General features: G+C 41.0%; 1 protein-coding gene across 1 annotated transcript in view; it reads right to left on the reverse strand.

The window, feature by feature from the left end:
* Positions 1-20,276, reverse strand: part of LIG1 (DNA ligase 1) — a 156,446-nt gene that overhangs the window by 66,422 nt on the left and 69,748 nt on the right. Inside the window, exons 10-13 of the mRNA XM_068241007.1 lie at positions 15,070-15,177; positions 7,932-7,988; positions 3,623-3,795; positions 562-728 (exon numbers count right to left, since the gene is read on the reverse strand). Of these exons, the coding sequence (XP_068097108.1) occupies positions 562-728; positions 3,623-3,795; positions 7,932-7,988; positions 15,070-15,177 (505 nt within the window). The remainder of the gene's footprint in view (positions 1-561; positions 729-3,622; positions 3,796-7,931; positions 7,989-15,069; positions 15,178-20,276) is intronic.

Below are 20,276 nucleotides of genomic sequence, written 5' to 3' on the forward strand. Positions count from 1 at the left end.
AAAGAAAGCCTAATTGGTGGCGGAAAAAACAAGATATAGTTCATTTCATTGCGATAAGTAATGATAAAGTTATAGACGAATGAATGGAAGGAGCGCTGAAAGGTGAAAATTGCTCTGGTGCTCAGGGGGTAAAACCCCTCAGTGGTGAAGTGGTTAAGCTGTTGATAGTGTTGTGCACTACGAGTATTTAGCTACTTGTAATCGAAATTTAAATTAGCGCTGCATGCGGCAGGGGTGTTCACTTACCCATGCCACCGCCTTAACCAATGCGCTCCACTCGCATTCCAGGACACTTTCCATGTCACTCCTATGCTTCCTCCTTCAACCCGAAAGAAGGAAGCATGGGAGTGACGTGGAATGTGGGTCAAGCGCATTGGCTAAGGCAGGGGCATGGGTAAGTTAACACCCCCCCCCCTTACGCCGTGGGCAGCGTGGGCCGAATTTAAATTTCAAATACGAGTAGCTGCATATTCGGAGCTACTCGTAGTGGACAACACCAGCTGTTGATCCCGATGTACAAAAAAATACAGTTATGCCTTGTAGTCATTAGTGAATACTTACAGCATTACCAGTCATTTTGGCAATTTCCTTCAGTTTGTTGAACACACCAGAAGCAGTAAGTTTTGGCGGGGTGAACATGGTGCGCTGATTACTCCGGCTGCTCTCTGCAACAAGTCCAAGGTCCCCCTTTTCTTGTGCCTCAGCTTTAATTTTGTCCAACTGACGTCCTTATATACATATAGGGCAGATAAAAGATTAGCAGATTATACATCCAAAACAAAAGGAGCACATCTTTTAAACCTCAAATTAAAACACACCTGAACTGACAAATGACTTATGAGATAAACATAGGTACATGTGCAACTGGCCCTACTAAGAAATTGTCTGAAGTCCCTTTCTGTTTTCCAGTACAGCACGTGTTTTATCTAACTGTCAAAAGGCTTCTGATAAGGTTTCTGTGCTGGAAAAAGGTTTTAGCGCTGGAAAGTTCAAAGGGTCATTACTTCTGTTTGGGTTTTTATCTCGGGTTTCTTTATAGGAGGATCGATTTAAATCAAGTGAAGCCACAAAATAGCGATCTGTTTCCAAAATTTTAGTTTCACACTTTATTATATTCACGAAATATTTTTCTTCTTCAAAAAAGCTAGAAAAATTCTTTGTAAAACAGCAGAAGAATTTGTGGTACAGACATATAAAAAGCAATACAAAAAGCAGATCATAGACACGGTGTGCTTTGTTTGATGATAAAAGGTAATTTTAGTTCAGGCGACGACACTAGTCCGTTTCGGGTTATTGACCCTTCGTCAGGCCTTTACAAAGCATAGAGAATTATCTTAACCAGAGAATATGTACAGCCATAAAAGACCAAAAATTAATTTGATTAGTAAAGAGGTATCTGTTCCAACCAGACACAACCCGGCACCTGACTGATGGCTGACATAGGGAAACTCAGCTGCAAACACAGTGTGGGTTTTTATCTCAGCATGGCTGCCGTTTAGAATTCAGTCCTAAAATGAAGCCCTTAAAGGCAACCCAAAGTGAAAGTGATATGGAGGCAGCCATATTTATGGCCTTTTAAACAATACCAGTTGCCTGGCCGTCCTCATCCTCTGTCTCTAATACTTTTAGCCATAGACCCTGAACAAGCATATAGCAGATCAGGTACTCTGACTTAGCTTTTAATGGATTAGCCATATGCTTGCTCCAGGGTTTTTACTCAGACACTATGTAAGCCAGAAGATCAACAGAATTGCCAGGCAACTGGTATTGTTGACAAGGAAATAAATATGGCAGCCTCCATATTACTCTCACCTCTGCAGCAAGGGACACATTGGCTTCTGGGAGCTGGAGGTAGCCTCAGGTAAGTAAATCTGATTTTTTTTTCTTTTTTTTTTTTTTATAATTCGCCTCATGCATCCTTTGAACTTAAACTGAGAAGGATATGGATTTTTCCTTTTAAAATAATACCATTTGCGTGACTCTCCTGCTGATCCTGTGTCTCTAATACTTTCAGCCACAGCCCCACAACAAGCATGCAGATCAGGTGCTCTGACTGAAGTCAGACTGGATTAGCTGCATGCTTGTTTCAGGTGTGTGGTTCAGCCACTACTGCAGCTAAAGAGATCAGCAGGAAGCCAGGCAACTGGTACTGTTTAAAGAGAACCTGAACTGAAAATAAAAAGTCAAAATAACCATACACATGTCATACTTACCTCCTGTGTAGTCTACTCCTCAATCTCTTTCTCCTCTCCTGCATCCCATTTGTCCACTGTGATCAATGGAATTCTCCGTCCTCAATTTTAAAAATGGCCATTACCTCATAAAAGCTTACTGGTCAGCACGCTGTTAAAACTATAATATCGCCCACTTGAGCCATAGGGAAACATGGACGTCACCTTGCACAGTCAGTTGTAACTGACAGCAACTGGTATATTTCAGTTCTGACAAAATATTGTCAGAACTGGAAGGGATCACTGTAAGAAGAAAATGGTGAGTTTCTGAGAGGAACGGACGGTGAGGTTAGTATGTAATATTCATTTGCAGCTACGTCGTGTTTATTTTAAATAATTTTTTGTCACTTCAGGTTCCCTTTAAAAGGAAACAGCCATATCCCTCTCAGTTTTGGTGCACTTTAAGTCCCCTTGAGGCCGCTCGTCCCTCACTGTCTCCTCGGGTGGCTCCTGGCACCCGCAATAGTGCCCAAAAGCTTGGCCAAGTCGAGCTTCATCGCACATGTACGGCTTGTCTGGCCAGGCGCACTCCCGTTCCTGGGGTTGTTCTGTGCCTGCACAGTAGTACAGCGCAAGCGCAGAACACTCCCAGCCATGTACCTTCCAGACGCTTCTCGTCTCAGGTACACTTTAAGGCAGAGTTCCCCAACCCTGTCCTCAATGCCCACCAACAGTACTTGTTTTGCAGAAAACCACAAACATGCACAGGTGGGGCAATTAGTGTCTCAGCAGAGCTGATTAATTACCTCTGTGGATTTTCACAAAACATGCACTGTTGGTGGGCCCTGAGGACAGGGTTGGGGGAACACGGCTTTAAGGGACATGAAATGTATCCCATGCATTTAGAGGCAGGCAGTGACTCAACATTATTTATGTTAATACTGTACAGCATGATGCATCTTACTCGTTGCCAAATTACTCAATTGTTCCTTCATTGTTCATCCTTCTTCAATATTCTGAGTGCTGCCTGTGTTTAGTGTGTTAAGGGCAAAGGGGTGATGGATGTAAGGCACTGTACTAAAGAAATGGAGACAATGCCGTGATACAATTTTTTGAAGCTATGGGACTTTGCAGCCCTATATCCTAAAAGAAGATCAGGTACTTATCCGTTAGCCGGGCACATCCGGCAGGTGGCGCTAATTACTATTCCCCCTCCAGGCCGACATGGATAGTAGGGAAAGCTGTAACTCTGGTGGAGTTTTGTCGCCACCTAGAGGATGCGCCCGGCTAACGGATAAGTACCGAAGATCAATAATGCAATATATTTTTCTTTACTGATCAAGGTCTACTATTAAAGCTAAGTCCTTATTTATCAACCAAGATTAGTAAATGTGCTGTAACACCTTCTAAACTGATTGCTTAAAATTATTTATTTTGAAATGCACTTATACCTGTGGCTTGTGCAACAGCTTTCATTAGTATAGTCTCTCCAATGCCAAGCTCCAAACCTTCATAGGCAGGACCCAGGCGGTTCAAACACAAGTAGATGCAAGGCAGAAGATCACCCGGCGATAGACAAATCACAGAGCGTAGAAAATTACTAAGTGTCTCTATGTTCTTTAGGCTTAAAAAAAAAAGAAAAAGCATTATTAAAAACAACACAACAGATAAAGGTGTATGCTTATTAAAATGCATACCTATTAAAACTTAACTGGATTAACAGATTTAAGGTTCATATCCCTTTCCAATAGGAAAACTTTTGTTTGGCAGGCAGTAGGCTAGCTTTACTTTCTACTCAAACTAAACTTACCATTGTACTTAAACCATACCTTTAAAGTGACACTGAAGCAAATGATATAATGAATTCTATGTGTAGTGCAGATAATAGAACTTTAATAGCAAAGAAAAGAGTCATTTTTATGTTTCATTATATAGCTTTTTTTTTTTTTTAAATAGCATTGCATCATCCTCTGATGTTTGCATTTTACTAACTACACTCTGTATTTTAAGCTATAAAACAGAGCAAAGCTAATGACCCTTTGAACTTTCCTGCAGTAAAACCTAAGACATTTTATAGGCAAATACAAAAAAAAGAAAAAACAAGCACACTATTTCTCCAATTCTATCCCCTATAGTTTTAAAATAAGCAATGTTCCTATAAATAAAACCAACACGTTTTATTTGCCCGTTAGTCCCGGCAATCACAACATTTAACCATTTATCGGCATCCTATCGTATTAAACCGCCATGCTTACCGCTATTAACGGCAACATGACGTTTTAATACGTCGCGCATTCCCGCCGCTGCTACCGCCGCTGTTCCCGTCGGGATCCCGTGCTGGGTGATTGGGGAAGAACGAACGGTCCTCTACCCAATCGCAGTGCCTGGAGTGAATGGACGTGACCGCAAACAGCGGCTACGTCCATTCACAAAAACAGGAAATGTAACAATTAAATAAAGTGTAGTTAAAAAAAAAAAGTTAACACTTCCTATAACGTGTTCACTAGCGCCATCTTGTGGCCAAAAAGTATATTACACCTACAAAATACATGAATTTTCAAGTATATACACATCATTAATAAAATTACACTTCCAACCCTCTCCGCCCCCTCCCCCCCAAAAAAAAACACTTGTAAAAAAAAAAAAAAAATCAGCTTCAAAAAAAATAAATAGTTGCCTTAGGGACTTTTTTATTCTATATTTTATTCTATATTTTATGGTGGGAAATTAATTTTAATTTATTACATAGGGGCTTGTAATTATGGCCAGAAAATAAAAAAAAAGAGAACAGAAAAATAACACTTATATTTCAAAATAATATACTGTCGTCATAGATTGTGATAGGGACATAATTTAAACGGTTTAATAATCGGGACAACTGGGCAAATAAAACATGTTTGTTTTATCCACAGGAGAATGTTTAATTTTAAAACTATAATGGCTGAAAACTGAGAAATAGATTTTTTTTCTTTTTTTTTCTGTTTTTCTCATTAAAATGCATTTAGAATAAAAAAATTCTTAGCAAAATGTACTATTCATAGAAAGCCTAATTGGTGGCGGAAAAAACGAGGTATAGATCATTTTATTGTGATAAGTAGTAAGTTATTAGGGAATAAAAGGGAGGAGCACTGACAACTGAAAATTGCTCTGGTCCGTTAGGATAAAAACCCTTGGGGGTGAACTGGTTAAATTATGTTCCCAGTACAATGTATGCTGACAATATATTTGTAAATAAAGGTGTATATTTTCTGTTTTAGTTTTTTTGTGTCCCATCAATTGTAAGCCCTTATGTACTAAAATAACAGTAATATACCCTCATGACATAGATAGGCCTCCAGATAGGCTTAAGTGCTTCATAAAACAGCGCTGTCTTCGACCTAAGTTGGGTCGGAGAACCCAGAGAAGCTGTTTTACATAGATGACAACTGAAGCTTCTTAACTCTTCCAGCACTGGAAACAATAGGAGACTCATACCTTTGCTACTTATGCTCCATTTCTTAGCTGTACTACACATACAATTCATTATCTCACAAAGTTTATTTTCACTTCAGATTCCCTTTAACACAGCTGGGCAACAGAAAATCATGAACAAACAGCCAACTGTAATGGTATGTTAAAGTAAATGTAAAGCGGGGGAAAAAACTCCCTTGTGGAGAAGAAAGGCTCTGGATCCCATAGAGTCTTCCTGATCATCGCTCCCTGCCCTCAGTGCACCGCTGTCCCCGTTGACATTCCATGCCCTCGGGGCTCCTTTGAAGGCTTCGAAGGCACTCACGTCTCTGAGTGCTTCCCAAGACTGGCACATTCGTACTATGTGTGCAGTACGGAACTGCTTCAGAAGTATTTAGAGACCCATGTACTTTTGAGGGTTCAGGAGGACTCTTAAAGGGATACTTAAGTCAACTTGAAAAAATGAGTTTAACTCACCTGGGGCTTCCCTCAGCCCCCTGAAGCCGATCGGTGCCCTCGCAGCCCCGCTCCGATGCTCCTGGACCCGCCGGCGACGACTTCCGGTTTCGCAATAGCAGTATAGGGGGTGCTATTGTGGCTGGGAACGCGAAGAATCACTCGCGTTCCCATGCCTGTCGGCCGGTGACGGCGAAACCGGAAGTCGTCGCCGGCGGGTCCAGGAGCATCGGAGCGGGGCTGCGAGGGCACCGATCGGCTTCAGGGGGCTGAGGGAAGCCCCAGGTGAGTTAAACTCATTTTTTCAAGTTGACTTAAGTATCCCTTTAAAGACGTATTTGACCGGTTGGTTGAATAACTATAACGGTGGGGAAAGGTGGATTGACCGAGGGCACAGAGAGAGGACTGAGAAGGCTCTCTGGGATCCAGAGTCTTCCCTCTGCATAAACCCAAAAAGAAAAGAGCATCTGCATGAGGATGACAATACATTTTTCATATTGAGCCAGATAAAGCTTGAAATATGCAAAATCTTTATTGGTACACCAAACAACAATAAAAACACTTAAAATGAGTGACAGACACTCAGTGGGCTCTGACACCCATATCACAAGTCTCACAGATGTCAAAACATCAATAAATGAAAAACTATACAGACAAGAATACAGATAAATTGGTAAGCATATAAGCATAACCAAACTGAACTGACTACAAAATTTCACATCTAAATCGCAAAAGTGCTATAGAGGTACACCAGCCGTAAGGCTAAGTACAGACACTGTGATGACAAGACAAAATAGTATAAATATGATCCTCTTGGCAAAAATTACACAAATATAAATGCACAGATGCCAATGCCAGACAGCGCTGAAGGTGAAACAATGATAGAGTGAAGAGTCATTACCTGTCCATGGGATGTGTCAGTCGAGAGTCCCCCGAGTGCCCCTTCACCCGTATAGCGGCAATGCCGCTTTATCAAAACAAACACAGAACATTTATATCACGCTTTTCTCCTGGCAGACTCAAAGAGTCAAGAGGGCTTTGCCACGATACGCGTGGAGGGGCACTCAGGGGACTCTCAACTGACACATCCCTTGAGGATGATATTTATACTATTTTGCCTTGTCATCTCAGTGTCTGGTGTACCAATAAAGATGTTGCATTTTTCAATCTTTATCTGGCTCAATATGAAACATTTTTTGTCATCCTCATGCAGATGCTCTTTTCTTTTTGGGATTATTCATTTGATATACATTTGCTGAGGCACCTATTGTGGCGTTTTCTTTGGTATAGACTCAGTTTTTTTGTTTCTTATCTCAGTTTTGAAATCCCTTCCCTCTGCATAGGTAACACATTTTTGTAGGCCGTTTCACTCAATGTGAAAATGCATTTCTGGGCATAAGCCCTTCCTCAAGCCGTGCTGCCAATCAATAGTGGCACAACCCAATGGCATGCAAAGTCTTTACCACTGCTGCCAATCCCACTGTTTGCCCTCAATCCTTCACTCCACCCACCTGTCTAACCTACCAACACTGTGCAACCTGAAATCTTTTCAACTGAAACAATTTCCCTATGAATTATTATGACGCAAACATATCATGACCACTAACTCAATTCAAGGCACGCCTGTGTTCTTTCCCAATATTTGTACAGCGCCTGTTTAAAGTAAGGTTGGACTTTAAACAGGTTTTAGATTTTTGTTTTTGAAAACAAACAACAACAAAAATATGCAATGGAAAGTCCATTATGAACCACATCTAAGGTCTCTATCGATTTGGCCATACAAGTCTAGTTAATTTAGTAACACTTTGACTTTCATATAAAGCACTGCAAACATTCTATGAGTAAATGGATTACCGTGCAGATTCGTCTTCTATCATCTCAAACGTTCGTGCAACTGCCAGGTATGGTACCCTAAAAAGAGAAAAAAAAAAAGCGGTAAAAATCCATATATAACAGCTATAAAGTTGAAGAAAACCATGTAAACTCAACCTGAGGCAGAGTGCTCCCAGTATCCCTTTTGTTACCAGTTTTATCCACTCTGTCCAAGCAGAAATGCTCAAAGCCATGAACTTGCCCGTGCATGCCCTAGTAAAAGGAATTGCTTGTAAACAAGCCATTCCTATAACTATGCATAGGCAGTTCGTGAACTAGCATGTACCTAGTGCAAATATGCATGTTCACATTTATAGGGCATGCGCAATTCAGAACTCATGCATTCCCAGTTAATATTCAGTTGCGGGCTCTTCCTGTAGGGATAATTAACCCTGCTGAAATGCAGAGGGGAGCAGACACCAGAACCAGCAGATGGTGGTAAGTGATTTCTCAAAGTTATAGAAACACCCACCATTACTCTATTTAAGAGAATCGAATTGATTCATGTACCCTTAAAGATTGGAATAGCTCTTATTAGCTATTACAAAGGTTTCTCTTAATAATTACTGTAGCGCAAGTCCACATACTTCCTAATATGGGAAACATTACGTGTTTTTGAGTGCTGCTAGAGCAGCCACAAAAACTTAATCCAGTATACACTGATCCATCTGGAACATTCAAGAAGTTTTCCCTTAATTTATGCCTTATTTAGAGCTCAGGCTCTGCTTGACTTGTGACACGAGGTGTTAATTTGCAAAGTTCTGCTCAGGTGAGCTATACAATACAAGGAAGTCAGTTCAAAGTGTGACATTGATAGTTGCCTTTTTTGGTTGTATGTTATTTTGCTTGAAAAGTATTAAGTTTTTCCCTACTGAACATGAAACCCAGTACTTGTTTTAACATAGACATTGTTAGGGGTTTGTTTTCCAACCAATTGTTAAAGTGCATTTCCTGGCTGCTGCGAGTATGATTTGGTACAGTGCTGAGGGTTTCTACTTGACATTAGGTTCTCCAAAGTCATGGTAGTGAAACGGGTATAAGTCTCTACATTTCCGTATATTTTTGGAGCATATTCTGTTAGCAAATGTAGTATCCCAGAGATGAGCTATGTGGAGGCATTCCCACACAGTGAAATAGTCACACATTTAGCAGATTGCATTTTGGGCAATGTGGGGAATAGTGAGGAGGTGGAATCCCTTACTTTTTAAATAAGTTAAAACGGGATTAAACGCTCAAAGTTTTTTCCTACTTTTTATTACCCATACAGTTATATTTGCCTTTGTGCATAAGTATTATCGTCTGTTTACAAATTACAAGTTCCCAAAGTACAGTTTATTTGCTCTGAAAGCTGCCATTACAATTGATTGCTTAACTGCTTTATTTATATATTATAATGTATCCACTGAGAATTTGTTCTCGTTCCACTTTCCTATTTGTGTTCAGATGAAGCACTATTAGCAAGGTTTACAAATAGTGGCTGATAAACAAAAATAAACAAGATAATGTAATCACTTCCTCAAATTCTGCATTGGAGCCAAGCTTCCCACTGAAGAAGAAAGTGTTGTGTTTAACTGTATGGATGCTGTTCTGCTACAAATTTTACCTGTAGTAGGTTTTTATGCTGTAGAAAATCATTTGTAACAAAATAAGAAATTCTGAGTTTCATACCACTTTAAGGCCTCTTGCACACTGCATGCATTTCAGATTCCGATTCCGCTTTTTAATCTGTTTTTACATCCGATTCCGATTCAGATTTTTAATCTTAACTGCATGCTGCGTTTTTTGATCCGTTTTTCTGTTGAATGTATTCAAGGAAAATCGGAAAATCGGAAACGGAATCGGAAAACGGATTTGCAGTGTGCAGGGAGCCTAAATAAGAGCATGGATAAGTGGCTTCTTATTAGTAATAATAATATTAATCAGAGATGGTCAATGAGATGCTAATGCGTTTACATAATTTAGGCAACTTGAAAATGGACCAATCAAAGCAGCAGGTGATTTACCACTTGCTAAATTAGAGGTTGATCGACTTGCACAGAAGAAATGCACAAAGGAAGCCCAAATGGCATAGTATATTGAATGGGTAATCTGTGAAGTGTGAAAAGATACTCACAAAATTAGGTTGCTTGTAAGGACAACCAACTATATAGGTATGTGGAGAAATAAGTCTCCACTCGGATATGCGGTTGCCTCTAGGTCTTGGTTGCACTCTGGAAAAAGTTGTAGCTAATGGGACAGGCTTGGTGATCCAAGCTCGAGTCCTGGCCTGTCTGGTGGGGGATGATGCAAAATGGGAAAGAGGAGCCCAAAGTACATAAAACTGTTTAAAAACAACTAAAATTAAGATAAAGGAGGTGGCTTACCTCAAAGATGACACAATCATGTAAACTGAAAAAAGTTTATTGATGACACTGTGGCAACACATTTCGCAGGACTAAACGCAGACGTCCTCAGGCCAATATTTCATTGCCATCGCAAAATAAAGCCAAGTTTTGAGCACCTCATTTGGTTCACTTAAAACTTGGCTGTATTTTGTGATAGGCAAAAGATATTGGTCTGAGGAAGCATGTATGTAGTCCTGCGAAACGAGTTGCCACATTGTTATTAATACATCTTTTTCAGTTTACCCAATTGTGTCATATTTGAGCTAAGCCACCACTATTATCTTAATTTTAGTTATTTTTAAACAATTTCATATACTCCGGGCCCCTCCCCCACCTTTGCAGAAGGCGATGTATGTAGTGGAAGGAACCTGGTGGTACTCTTGAGAGAATTGTGATAGGTCCGTAAACTTGAGGGCCCCCAGTAGGTATGAGGACTTTTTCTGGGAGTGAGTGACTTACTAACTTGCTAGGGAGGGTGCAGGAGGGATAAGGGGGAATAAAGAAAAAGTACAGAGACTTTAAAGTTGAGTGGTAGGGAGGCTACAATATTTGTTTCTGATCTGCATATGCTTGTTGAGGGTCTATGGCTGAAAGTATTAGAGGCAGAGGATCGGCAGGACAGCCAGGAAACTGGTATTGCATAAAAGGAAATAAATATGGCAGCCTCCATATAACTATCACCTCGGGTTCACTTTTATGAAACAAAAAATAAAACTACCGTATGTATTATGTTATAGCACATAAAAAGGAAATATTGAGTAAGGCCTTTTAATGTATAATAACCATGTGTATCATATTAACATCAGCAAAGGAGGATAATCTTGTAATTTCCCTCATTAGCAGCAGAGATTTCAGCATGCGGATTTATAATTGATTTGCAGTTTAACTCTGGTAGCATGTTCCTGGAGTTATTCCAGACCTCCTTCACTAAATGACAGAGGTCAGCTGCATGTGATACCTCACAACTTCACCATGTGGAGTGGTGTTCAAATTCAAACCATTAAGAAGTCTGGATAATATTCTGGGACATATACTCAAACACACACAACTCTTTAATCTTTGGCAAAAAAAAAAAAAAAAAAAAGTCCTCACACATTTGGAAAAGGTTACTAATTTTCTAACATAACACTACATGTGGGAAATAAAACATAATTTACACTACAGTTAATATGTGGAGCTGATAGGATTACCATCCAAAGTGTCACACAGGTTTTCTCTGTTTCTTAAAGGGAATCTGAAGTGAAAATAAACTTCTGATATAATGATTTGTATGTGTAGTACAGATAAGAAATAGAACATTCGTAGGACATATAAGTCTCATATTGTTTCCAGCACAGGAAGAGTTAAGAAACGTCCGTTATCTATGCAAAAGAGCTTCTTTGAGCTCTCCAACTAATTTAGTGTCTACAGTACTCTTTTCTGAATCACTTCTCTTAAAGGGAAGGTTCAAGCAAAATAAAAAAAAATTGTTTCACTTACCTGGGGCCTTTACCAGCCCCATGCAGCCATCCTGTGCCCTCGTAGTCACTCACTGCTGCTCCAGTCCCCCGCTGGCAGCTTGCCAACCTCGGAGGTCGGCGGGACGCATTGCGTACATTTTTACGCATTCCCGCTGGTACAGGAACATTAACACATACAGTTTTACGCATTCCTGATTCAATGCGTACATTTTTACGCATTGAACCAGTAATGCGTAAAAATGTATGTGTTGTTCCTGCACTAGCGGGAATGCGTAAAAATGTACGCAATGCGTCCCACCGACCTCCGAGGTCGGCAAGCTGCCAGCGGGGGACTGGAGCAGCAGTGAGTGACTACGAGGGCACAGGATGGCTGCATGGGGCTGGTAGAAGCCCCAGGTAAGTGAAACTCCTTTTTTTATTTTGCTTGGACATTCCCTTTAACCAGGCTCTCACTTTATCTCATTTATGTAAGGTTTTACTGCAGAGCTAATGAACCTTTGAACTTTACTGCTCTGTATCATAGTTTAAAATACAGAGTATAGTTTGTAAACTGCAAATATTAGAGAATGATGCAATGCTATAAAGGAAAAAAAAATCTACATAACAGAAAATAAAAATATGAGACCCTTTTCTATGCTACTAATGTTCTATGAATTATCTGTACTACACATACATACATTCATTATATCTTTTTTTTTCCCCCGCTTCGGTGTCATTTTAATTGGCAAAGCAAGGTTGTTTTCTTTCCGTACTGTTTAGTGTTCATTGAGCAGGCTCAATTAAGAGGACCTACTTACACATGAGAAAGGGCAGTGCATAGTGCCCCCTGCTGCATGGGTTTCCCTTTCTCTTTCTTATGTTACAATATACACTGCAATAAAAACCTCCATTAGCATTCTGCATTAGCATTTTGACACAGTGGCCCATTTACTTATATGGACTGGGGATGCCAGAAATGCAGATTGTTGTGCAACTCTATCTACAAAGAATTACCTGCAGAAGACAGTGACCATTTAACCACTTCAGCACCACAGGGTTTTTTGCTTAAAAACCAGAGCAATTTTCACATTTCAGCGCTCCTCCCATTCATTCACCAATAACTTTATTGCTACTCATCAGATGTAAATGATCTATATCTTGTTTTTTTGCCACAAATTATGCTTTGTGAGGGTGATATTTGCTTTTAGTAATTATGTTATTATCTGTGCATATTAAAGGGAAAAATGAGGGGGAAAAAAAAAGAAAAAATACACTTTCTCCATTTCCATGCACTATAGTTTTCAAATAAACAATGTTACCATAGGTAAAACCCACACATTGTATTTGCTAATTTGTCCTGGTTATCTCAACATTTAAATAATGTTCCTAGTACAATGTATGGCGATAATATATTAGTTTCTGGTTTGTGTTTTTTGTTTTCACATTGTACTCTATCAGTAATTAAAAGCCCTTATCTTCATGATTAACAGTAATACACTCTCATGGCATACATATTTTAAAAGCTAAGTCCCTAGGGTAACTATGTATTCTCTTTTCAATGCTGTCACTTTTGTTTTTTTTTTTATTTATTTAGGGGTATAGAGTACATGAAAATAACAGTTTTATTGCTTTTCATTCAGTTTTCCGGTAAAAAAAAATCACATGACTTAGCCTTCAGTTGTCAAACAACACAAAATATATTCTCTCACTTGTCACGGTTAAAATGATACCCTATATACATAATCAGATAGCTTATTGGGCATACAGCACACTGTTTACCACAAGTACGTCTATCTACTCCCCTGAGCTTCAAGTAAAGTTTTGTGGGGAGTAGATAAGCGTAGCAAGGGAGGTGAAGTGGTTAAAAGAGAACGCTTGTATTTTTTATGTAACCACTTAAGGTTCTAGGACGCCCCCCTGGGGGTCTTTAAATGCTAAGTTCATGTCCTAGAATAAAAGCATCTGCACACTTTTGTTGTCAGTGCTCATGCCAGTGGCTGAGATAGTGTACTGGTCATGCCTTTGACATGGGAGACCAGAGTTCGCATCCTGGCTAGGGTCAGTACCTATTCAGTAAGAAGCTCAAGGCAAGACTCCCTAACACTGCAAGGTGGCCTCTTGAGCGCATCCCCGTGGCTGCAGTTCTTGAGCGCTTTGAGTCAAACAGGAGAAAAACACTATACAAATGTTCAGATTATTATTATTATGCATGTGTCTATGCGCGTGTTCAAAAGGGAATGATTGCTTCTATAGCAAGCAAATGGCAATCATTCATGAAAAGTTAGAAAAAAATAAAAGTTGAAGTTTAAACAAAAAAAGATAAAGTGAAGCTACCTAGTCAATTAACCCCTTGATTTACCCGTATTTGGCCTTAAGATCCATGGAAACCTTTAATGCATGCTGTCTGCAGCAAATGTGGTTGCTAGGGCGACGCGTGTTTACAAATGGTAATAGAGTGGGAGGGACACAACGTGTCTCAGAGTACAGCCGCTGCCCGCTGGGACTAATAGGTATTTATGTCTGCTTGCAGGGCCCCGGGGAGCAGAGGGGTAATAGCGGGGGGGGGGTGGAAGCTTGCGCTGGGAGGCCCCTACGCTATAGTTTGCCCCAGGGCCCCTTGAACCGGCCCTGAGTGAGAGGGATAAGGAGGCTGCCATATTTCCTTTTAAACAATACCAGTTACCTGGCTGCCATGTTAATCTATTTGGCTGCAGCAGTGTCTGAATCACACTAGAAACAAGCATGCAGCTAATCTTATCAGAACTGACAATATCAGAGACACCTGATCTGCATATACTTGTTCAGGGTCTATGGCTAAAAGTATTAGAGACAAAGGATCAGCAGGACAGTCAGGCAACTGGTGTAGTTTAAAAGGAAATAAATATGGCGGCCTCTAAAGCCCTCTTACTTTAGTTGTCCTTTAAATAATTATATACACTTTTTCTATTGAAGCTATATTACATTACTACTTTCATTCCTACTTCAGTCTCAGGTCCCCCTATTCCTTCGATTCTGTACATCAGTATCTCTTGCTTCTATTTTCGTTAATTTATTTTTTCATATTGCTGTACTATAACAGTTTCCAAAATAAAATATGAAAATGATTTACAGTTTAAAGTTATTAAAGTAAAAAAGAAAGAAAATTGAGTTTTCGTTGAAGGAAAGGATCTGTAGTCTGCCAGCATATGCCGAGTTTGAGGGTTGTTGCAGGTTTGCTTAGGGCAAAAATATCAGCCAAACAAATGAGTTCATTATGAGCAGTAAATGTACATCATAATAATAAATAGCAATACTTACACCTGATTATTACTCCAGCAGGCATCATTTACTGGATTGTAATTACTTTTTGATGGATTGTAATCTGCCTCTTTGTTTGTAGTATCTTGTTTGGAAGTTCCAAAGAAACTAAAAATAAAATATAATTAAGAAACATGAAATCATTTCTACATGATTAAAATAACTAATCAATGATCCCTTGCTAAATGTCACATACTCAAGAGTACCCTTGTCAAATGTTCTAAGGGAATTACGGGACTATGGCAAATTCATCATCTACAACAAATCTGAACTCTTCAACTTTTCCATTCAAAAATAAAAAAGAACTTTAAAGCGGTATAAAACCCTGACATAATATTCAATAAAAACATGTTTTCCTACTTTTTATATCCCATATGGTTATCATATTAGCTTTTGTGCAGAAGTATTATTCATTTAGAAATTACAAGTTCCCAAAGTACATTTTTTTGCTCTGAGAGCGAACTTTGCATTTTATTCATAACTGGTTTATTCATCTTGTATTGAAGGCAGAAATGCTTTCTGAGTGTCTGTCTGTGTTCAGGAGAGTCTGCACAGTCAGAGAATGTGTCACATGCCTCACTTGATACAATTAACCTTCCTGGCGGTTTATTTTTTTCTGCAAAAATAGCAGAAATCCAATTTTTTTTTTTTTATGTTTCATGTAAAGCTACCAGAGTGGTAACTACATGAAACTCCACTAGAGGGCGCATGTGTCCCTCTAGTTCGATCGTCGCTGGCATCAATAGCAAACAGGGGAACGCGTATATAACGCGCTCCCCTGTTTGGCTTCTCCTGTCACCATGGCGACGATCGGAATGACATCAAGGACGTCAGCTGACGTCCTGACGTCACACGCCTCCGATCCAGCCCATAGCGTTGCCCGGAACTCATTGGTCCGGGCAGCGCAGGGCTCTGGCAGGGGGGGGGGCCTCTTCCGCCGCTGCGTGCGGGCGATCGCCACAGAGCGACGGCGATCAAGCTGTACGCGCGGCTAGCAAAGTGCCTATAAATTAGGCTCCGCACACCTATGCTGTTACTCAAATGCAGCCCATCTTGGGAAGGGTTTGCAGACTGATTATTATTATTGATTTATAAAGCGCCAACATATTCCGTGGCGCTGTACAAAGGAAGAAACGAACATGGGGTACATAATACAGACAATGGTGCACACCAATACACAAGATACATAATTAGTGACAAAATACAAAAATGATACAAAATACAGAATTGGTAATGACAGTGATAAAACAATCATTATGAATACTGATGACTGATGGCTTTAGTTGCATTTTCATTGTGTATACAAGGCATTTGGGTTGCAGAGCATATTAATATTGGGATGTTTGGTCAAATTAATCAGTGATTAGAAAAGATATGAATTGTGCCTAGTCTGCATTCTGAATTGCTCCAATTCCCTAGCAGTAAAGTCAATCCTCTGCCGAGAATGCTCCAAGAGCACCTGTAGCAGACACACAGATCAAGTGTCCTGACCTCCTCTCATTTCCCTGACCTTCATACTTCCTCCAGCAGATTGAGTCACAATGAGTTATAGCCAGAAGATCAGTCCTACAGCCAAGAAACAAGCTTGTTTTTTTTATTTATTTAAATATAAGAAAGTGAAGGTGCCTGTAGGTCTATGAGAGTTCCCAACCAGCAGTCCTGGGATCTACTGCACAGTCCTAAACTGGAGATACCAGATCAATCAATTACATCAGAGTATGATCAAACAAAAATGTAGGGGGAAAATGTTTGACCAAATTAGCTCCTACTGGATGGAGAAACACAAAATCAGATTTGTTGGAAGGATTTGACCCCATACCGATTGTTTCTATTGATTATTTGAATGGTCATATTGAAATGTCATACTGAAATCAAACTATCAATGGACACCTCAACAAGATGGGGACAAAGCAATTCTTCCTATTAAAGCGGAGCTGAGATGACCTTAAATAAAAATAAATTTAAAAAAAATAGAGTCTTACTTACCTGGGGCTTCTGTCATCCCCCTGTAGCCATCCTGTGCCCATGCTCTCCTGGGGCGATCCTCCTGTCCACCATGGCTCCCTTTTCTTCAGGCAGTGAATGTCGACTTCTAAGTCGACGTCCACTGTGCCATTGCCACGCGTGTCCTCGTACGCATTCCCATAGCCAGGAGCACCCTGCGCAGGCGCAGTACGAGAAGATTTGAACATGCATACACTTGTGCATGTGCTCCCTTCAGCCTATTGCATGAAATGGTTCAAGTGAGCCTAAACTGACATGATGAGATAAACCTGGATATGCGTAGAATCAAGCCTACTTAGCGCTTCCTGCGCTCCGTTTTTTTAATTTATTTTTTTTAGTGCAAGTGGTTTTAAAAAATAACCAAAAAACACACAGAGTTACATATACAAATAAAGAAGTTGACCTGCAGTAGAATGCAGCTTTCAGCTCTCCTGAAAGGTAAACAGAAATAAAACACTTGTGTGAAATCTGGAAAAGTCTATACACCGCTGCTACTACACATGCAAATATCTTTGAGTTTATTTTTCAGTTGCCTTCATGTATGTGGACTACTACTACTAGCAGTTTTAGGGGCATGAATAAATTATTTTAATTGTTCTACCGTATGCCAAAAAATAATGCAATACTGTTGTCATGAGGATGGAGATAAATGTGTAATGTATTTATAAATTTTGCACCGTTGTGTGTCCATCCTATGAGAAATGTTATGGTGCAATATAAGAATGCTAATCGTGCACTTTACAAACCCCAATTAACATACTAAGCCCCGAGTGTTGGTTGTGTCTAGTTTCCTCCATTACGTCATAATGTGTGTACCTTGTTTCTGCTGGCATGTGTTTTAACCGTTCCAATCCTTTTCCTTGATCACACCCCCAACCCAACCAAAAACATGTAAATCCAGGCACATCGCCTCTAGTTAGGACATTTAAATAAGTAATTTAACCCTCCTGGCGGTATGAAAAAATCCGCCAGGAGGCAGCGCAGCAGTTTTTTTTTTTTTAAATAATGTAGCGAGCCCAGGGCTCGCTACATGATAGCCGCTGCTCAGCGGCATCCCCCCGCCCGCTTCGATCGCCTTCGGTGATCTCCGATCAGGAAATCCCGTTCAAAGAACGGCATTTCCTGGAGGGCTTCCCCCGTCGCCATGGCGACGGGGCGGGATAACGTCACCGACGTCAGTGACGTCATTGGGAGTCCCAATCCACCCCTCGGCGCTGCCTGGCACTGATTGGCCAGGCAGCGCACGGGGTCTAGGGGGGGGCACGCCGCAACGGATAGCGGCGATCGGGCGCGGGGTGGCGGCGATCAGTGTGCTGGCGCAGCTAGCAAAGTGATAGCTGCGTCCAGCAAAAAAAAAAAAAAATTATGTAAATCGGCCCAGCACGGCCTGAGCGGCACCCTCCGGCGGCTTACCCCGTGTCACACACGGGGTTACCGCCAAGGAGGTTAAGGAAAGGGAGGTGCTAAGGGGGTGTGACCAGAAAAATAGCAAGAATCCGTAACCCTTTGTGCACTCGCATGCAAATTACGTTAGCTCACTTGTGCGATTGGTATGATGCACTATCTGTCCCAGGAGAGGACGTCAGGATGTGTGCTCCTAATCCCTAGACAGGTTTGATGCAATGAATGTGTTTGCATGTCTGCACTATGCATGTTACAGGGCCAGAGTTAGGACACCTATGTTTACCTGGGTACTTCTGTGCAGTGTACGTGACTAAGCAAGAGAATGCATTCTTCTGTGAACCAGGAGGCCGCAATAACAGCATAGGGGGCGATATTATGGCATGGGAACGCGAAGAATCACTCGCGTTCCCATGCCTGTCAGCCGGTGATGGCCAAACCGGAAGTGTTCGCCGGCGGGTGCAGAAGCATCGGAGCAGGGCTGCGAGGGCACCGATCGGGTGCAGGGGGCTGAGGGAAGCCCCAGGTGAGTAAATCATTTTTTTTCTCCTAAGGACACATACTCCTAACTCTGAAGACTCCCACATTCTAACACCATCATAAGCGGCAATGTTAAAAGCCACAATTAGTGGATATAACCAATAAATAACAGCTATAAACCTAGGGCACCCAAATTACCATTTATACATTGCCTATGGCAGCGCCATTTTTACCTGCTTCATGCTAACAAACCTTAAATCCTGTGCAAAATTTAAAAGCTATTAGGGATTTGCAGTTTATTCCTGTCTAACTACTTAGAGAACAGTACTGACGTCTTCCTTCTGTGTACAAACATCCAAATTTAATTGGCCTATGATTGGCCAATTTTACTGACTTCCATGTAATCTCCAAGCCAACAGATTTTGAACACTATGAATAGATAGTGTAGGAAAGCTCTCATACTACATGACTAAGGGCATACACCGAGCCCGGCACGCGTCAGTTTGATCCTGTGGAAGTCTGTGTCTTTTTGTGCATTTTTGCAATAAAGTTATTTCGGCTTTCTATAAACTCATCTGAAGTCTGTGGATCCTTCTCAAGTTACTTTGGCTTATCCAGATCCAGCACCAGTGAGTATGCCTGAGGGGGTTACAGAGTGTATGGATTTCCTCCACTTGTCTACAAGAAGTGGTAACATTGGGCAATCAAAACAGGATGTGTGCTTAATATAAAAAATAAGTAAATATTAATTTCGATTTGCTTTAAGCCTCATTTACATGAACAGCTTTAAAATGTGAGAAATAGTGCAAACAGTTCTTGTATGTCTGTCCAGGCAAGTGTTCATTGTAAAGTTGGAAGCTTTTCAGCCATCTAAACTTAGTTGGTTTAACAACTGAACATGGTATAGATATGCAATCTAATACTTCAGTAGAGACATTTGCTGTGTTTGGACGCGTGTCTCGTTGTTTATCACTTCCTGGAGGCTGCATACCTTGTTCAGTTGACCACCCTGAAATGTGATGCCCTACTCCCGTATACTGGCATTTGGCTGTAGGCAGGGCCGGCCCTAGACTTTTTGCCGCCTGAGGCAAATTTTGATAAAATTGCCGCCCCCGCTCTGGGGGGCCGCCGAGCTGGAGGGGTAGCTGGCAGGACAGAGGTATTGGGCCTAGCGGCGGGGAGGGGGGTTGGACCCCCCCCTCCCTCGCCTGGGTCCCCCGATCTGCGCTCCCCTCCAGCCTTAAATCGAAGCAGCCGCTATTAGTAGGCACGGGCGGGGAGGACTCAGGACTCACCTCTTCCCAGCGTGCGCTCCACTGACG

This window comes from Hyperolius riggenbachi, chromosome 6 (genome assembly GCF_040937935.1).
Source record: "Hyperolius riggenbachi isolate aHypRig1 chromosome 6, aHypRig1.pri, whole genome shotgun sequence".
NCBI classification, from domain to species: domain Eukaryota; kingdom Metazoa; phylum Chordata; class Amphibia; order Anura; family Hyperoliidae; genus Hyperolius; species Hyperolius riggenbachi.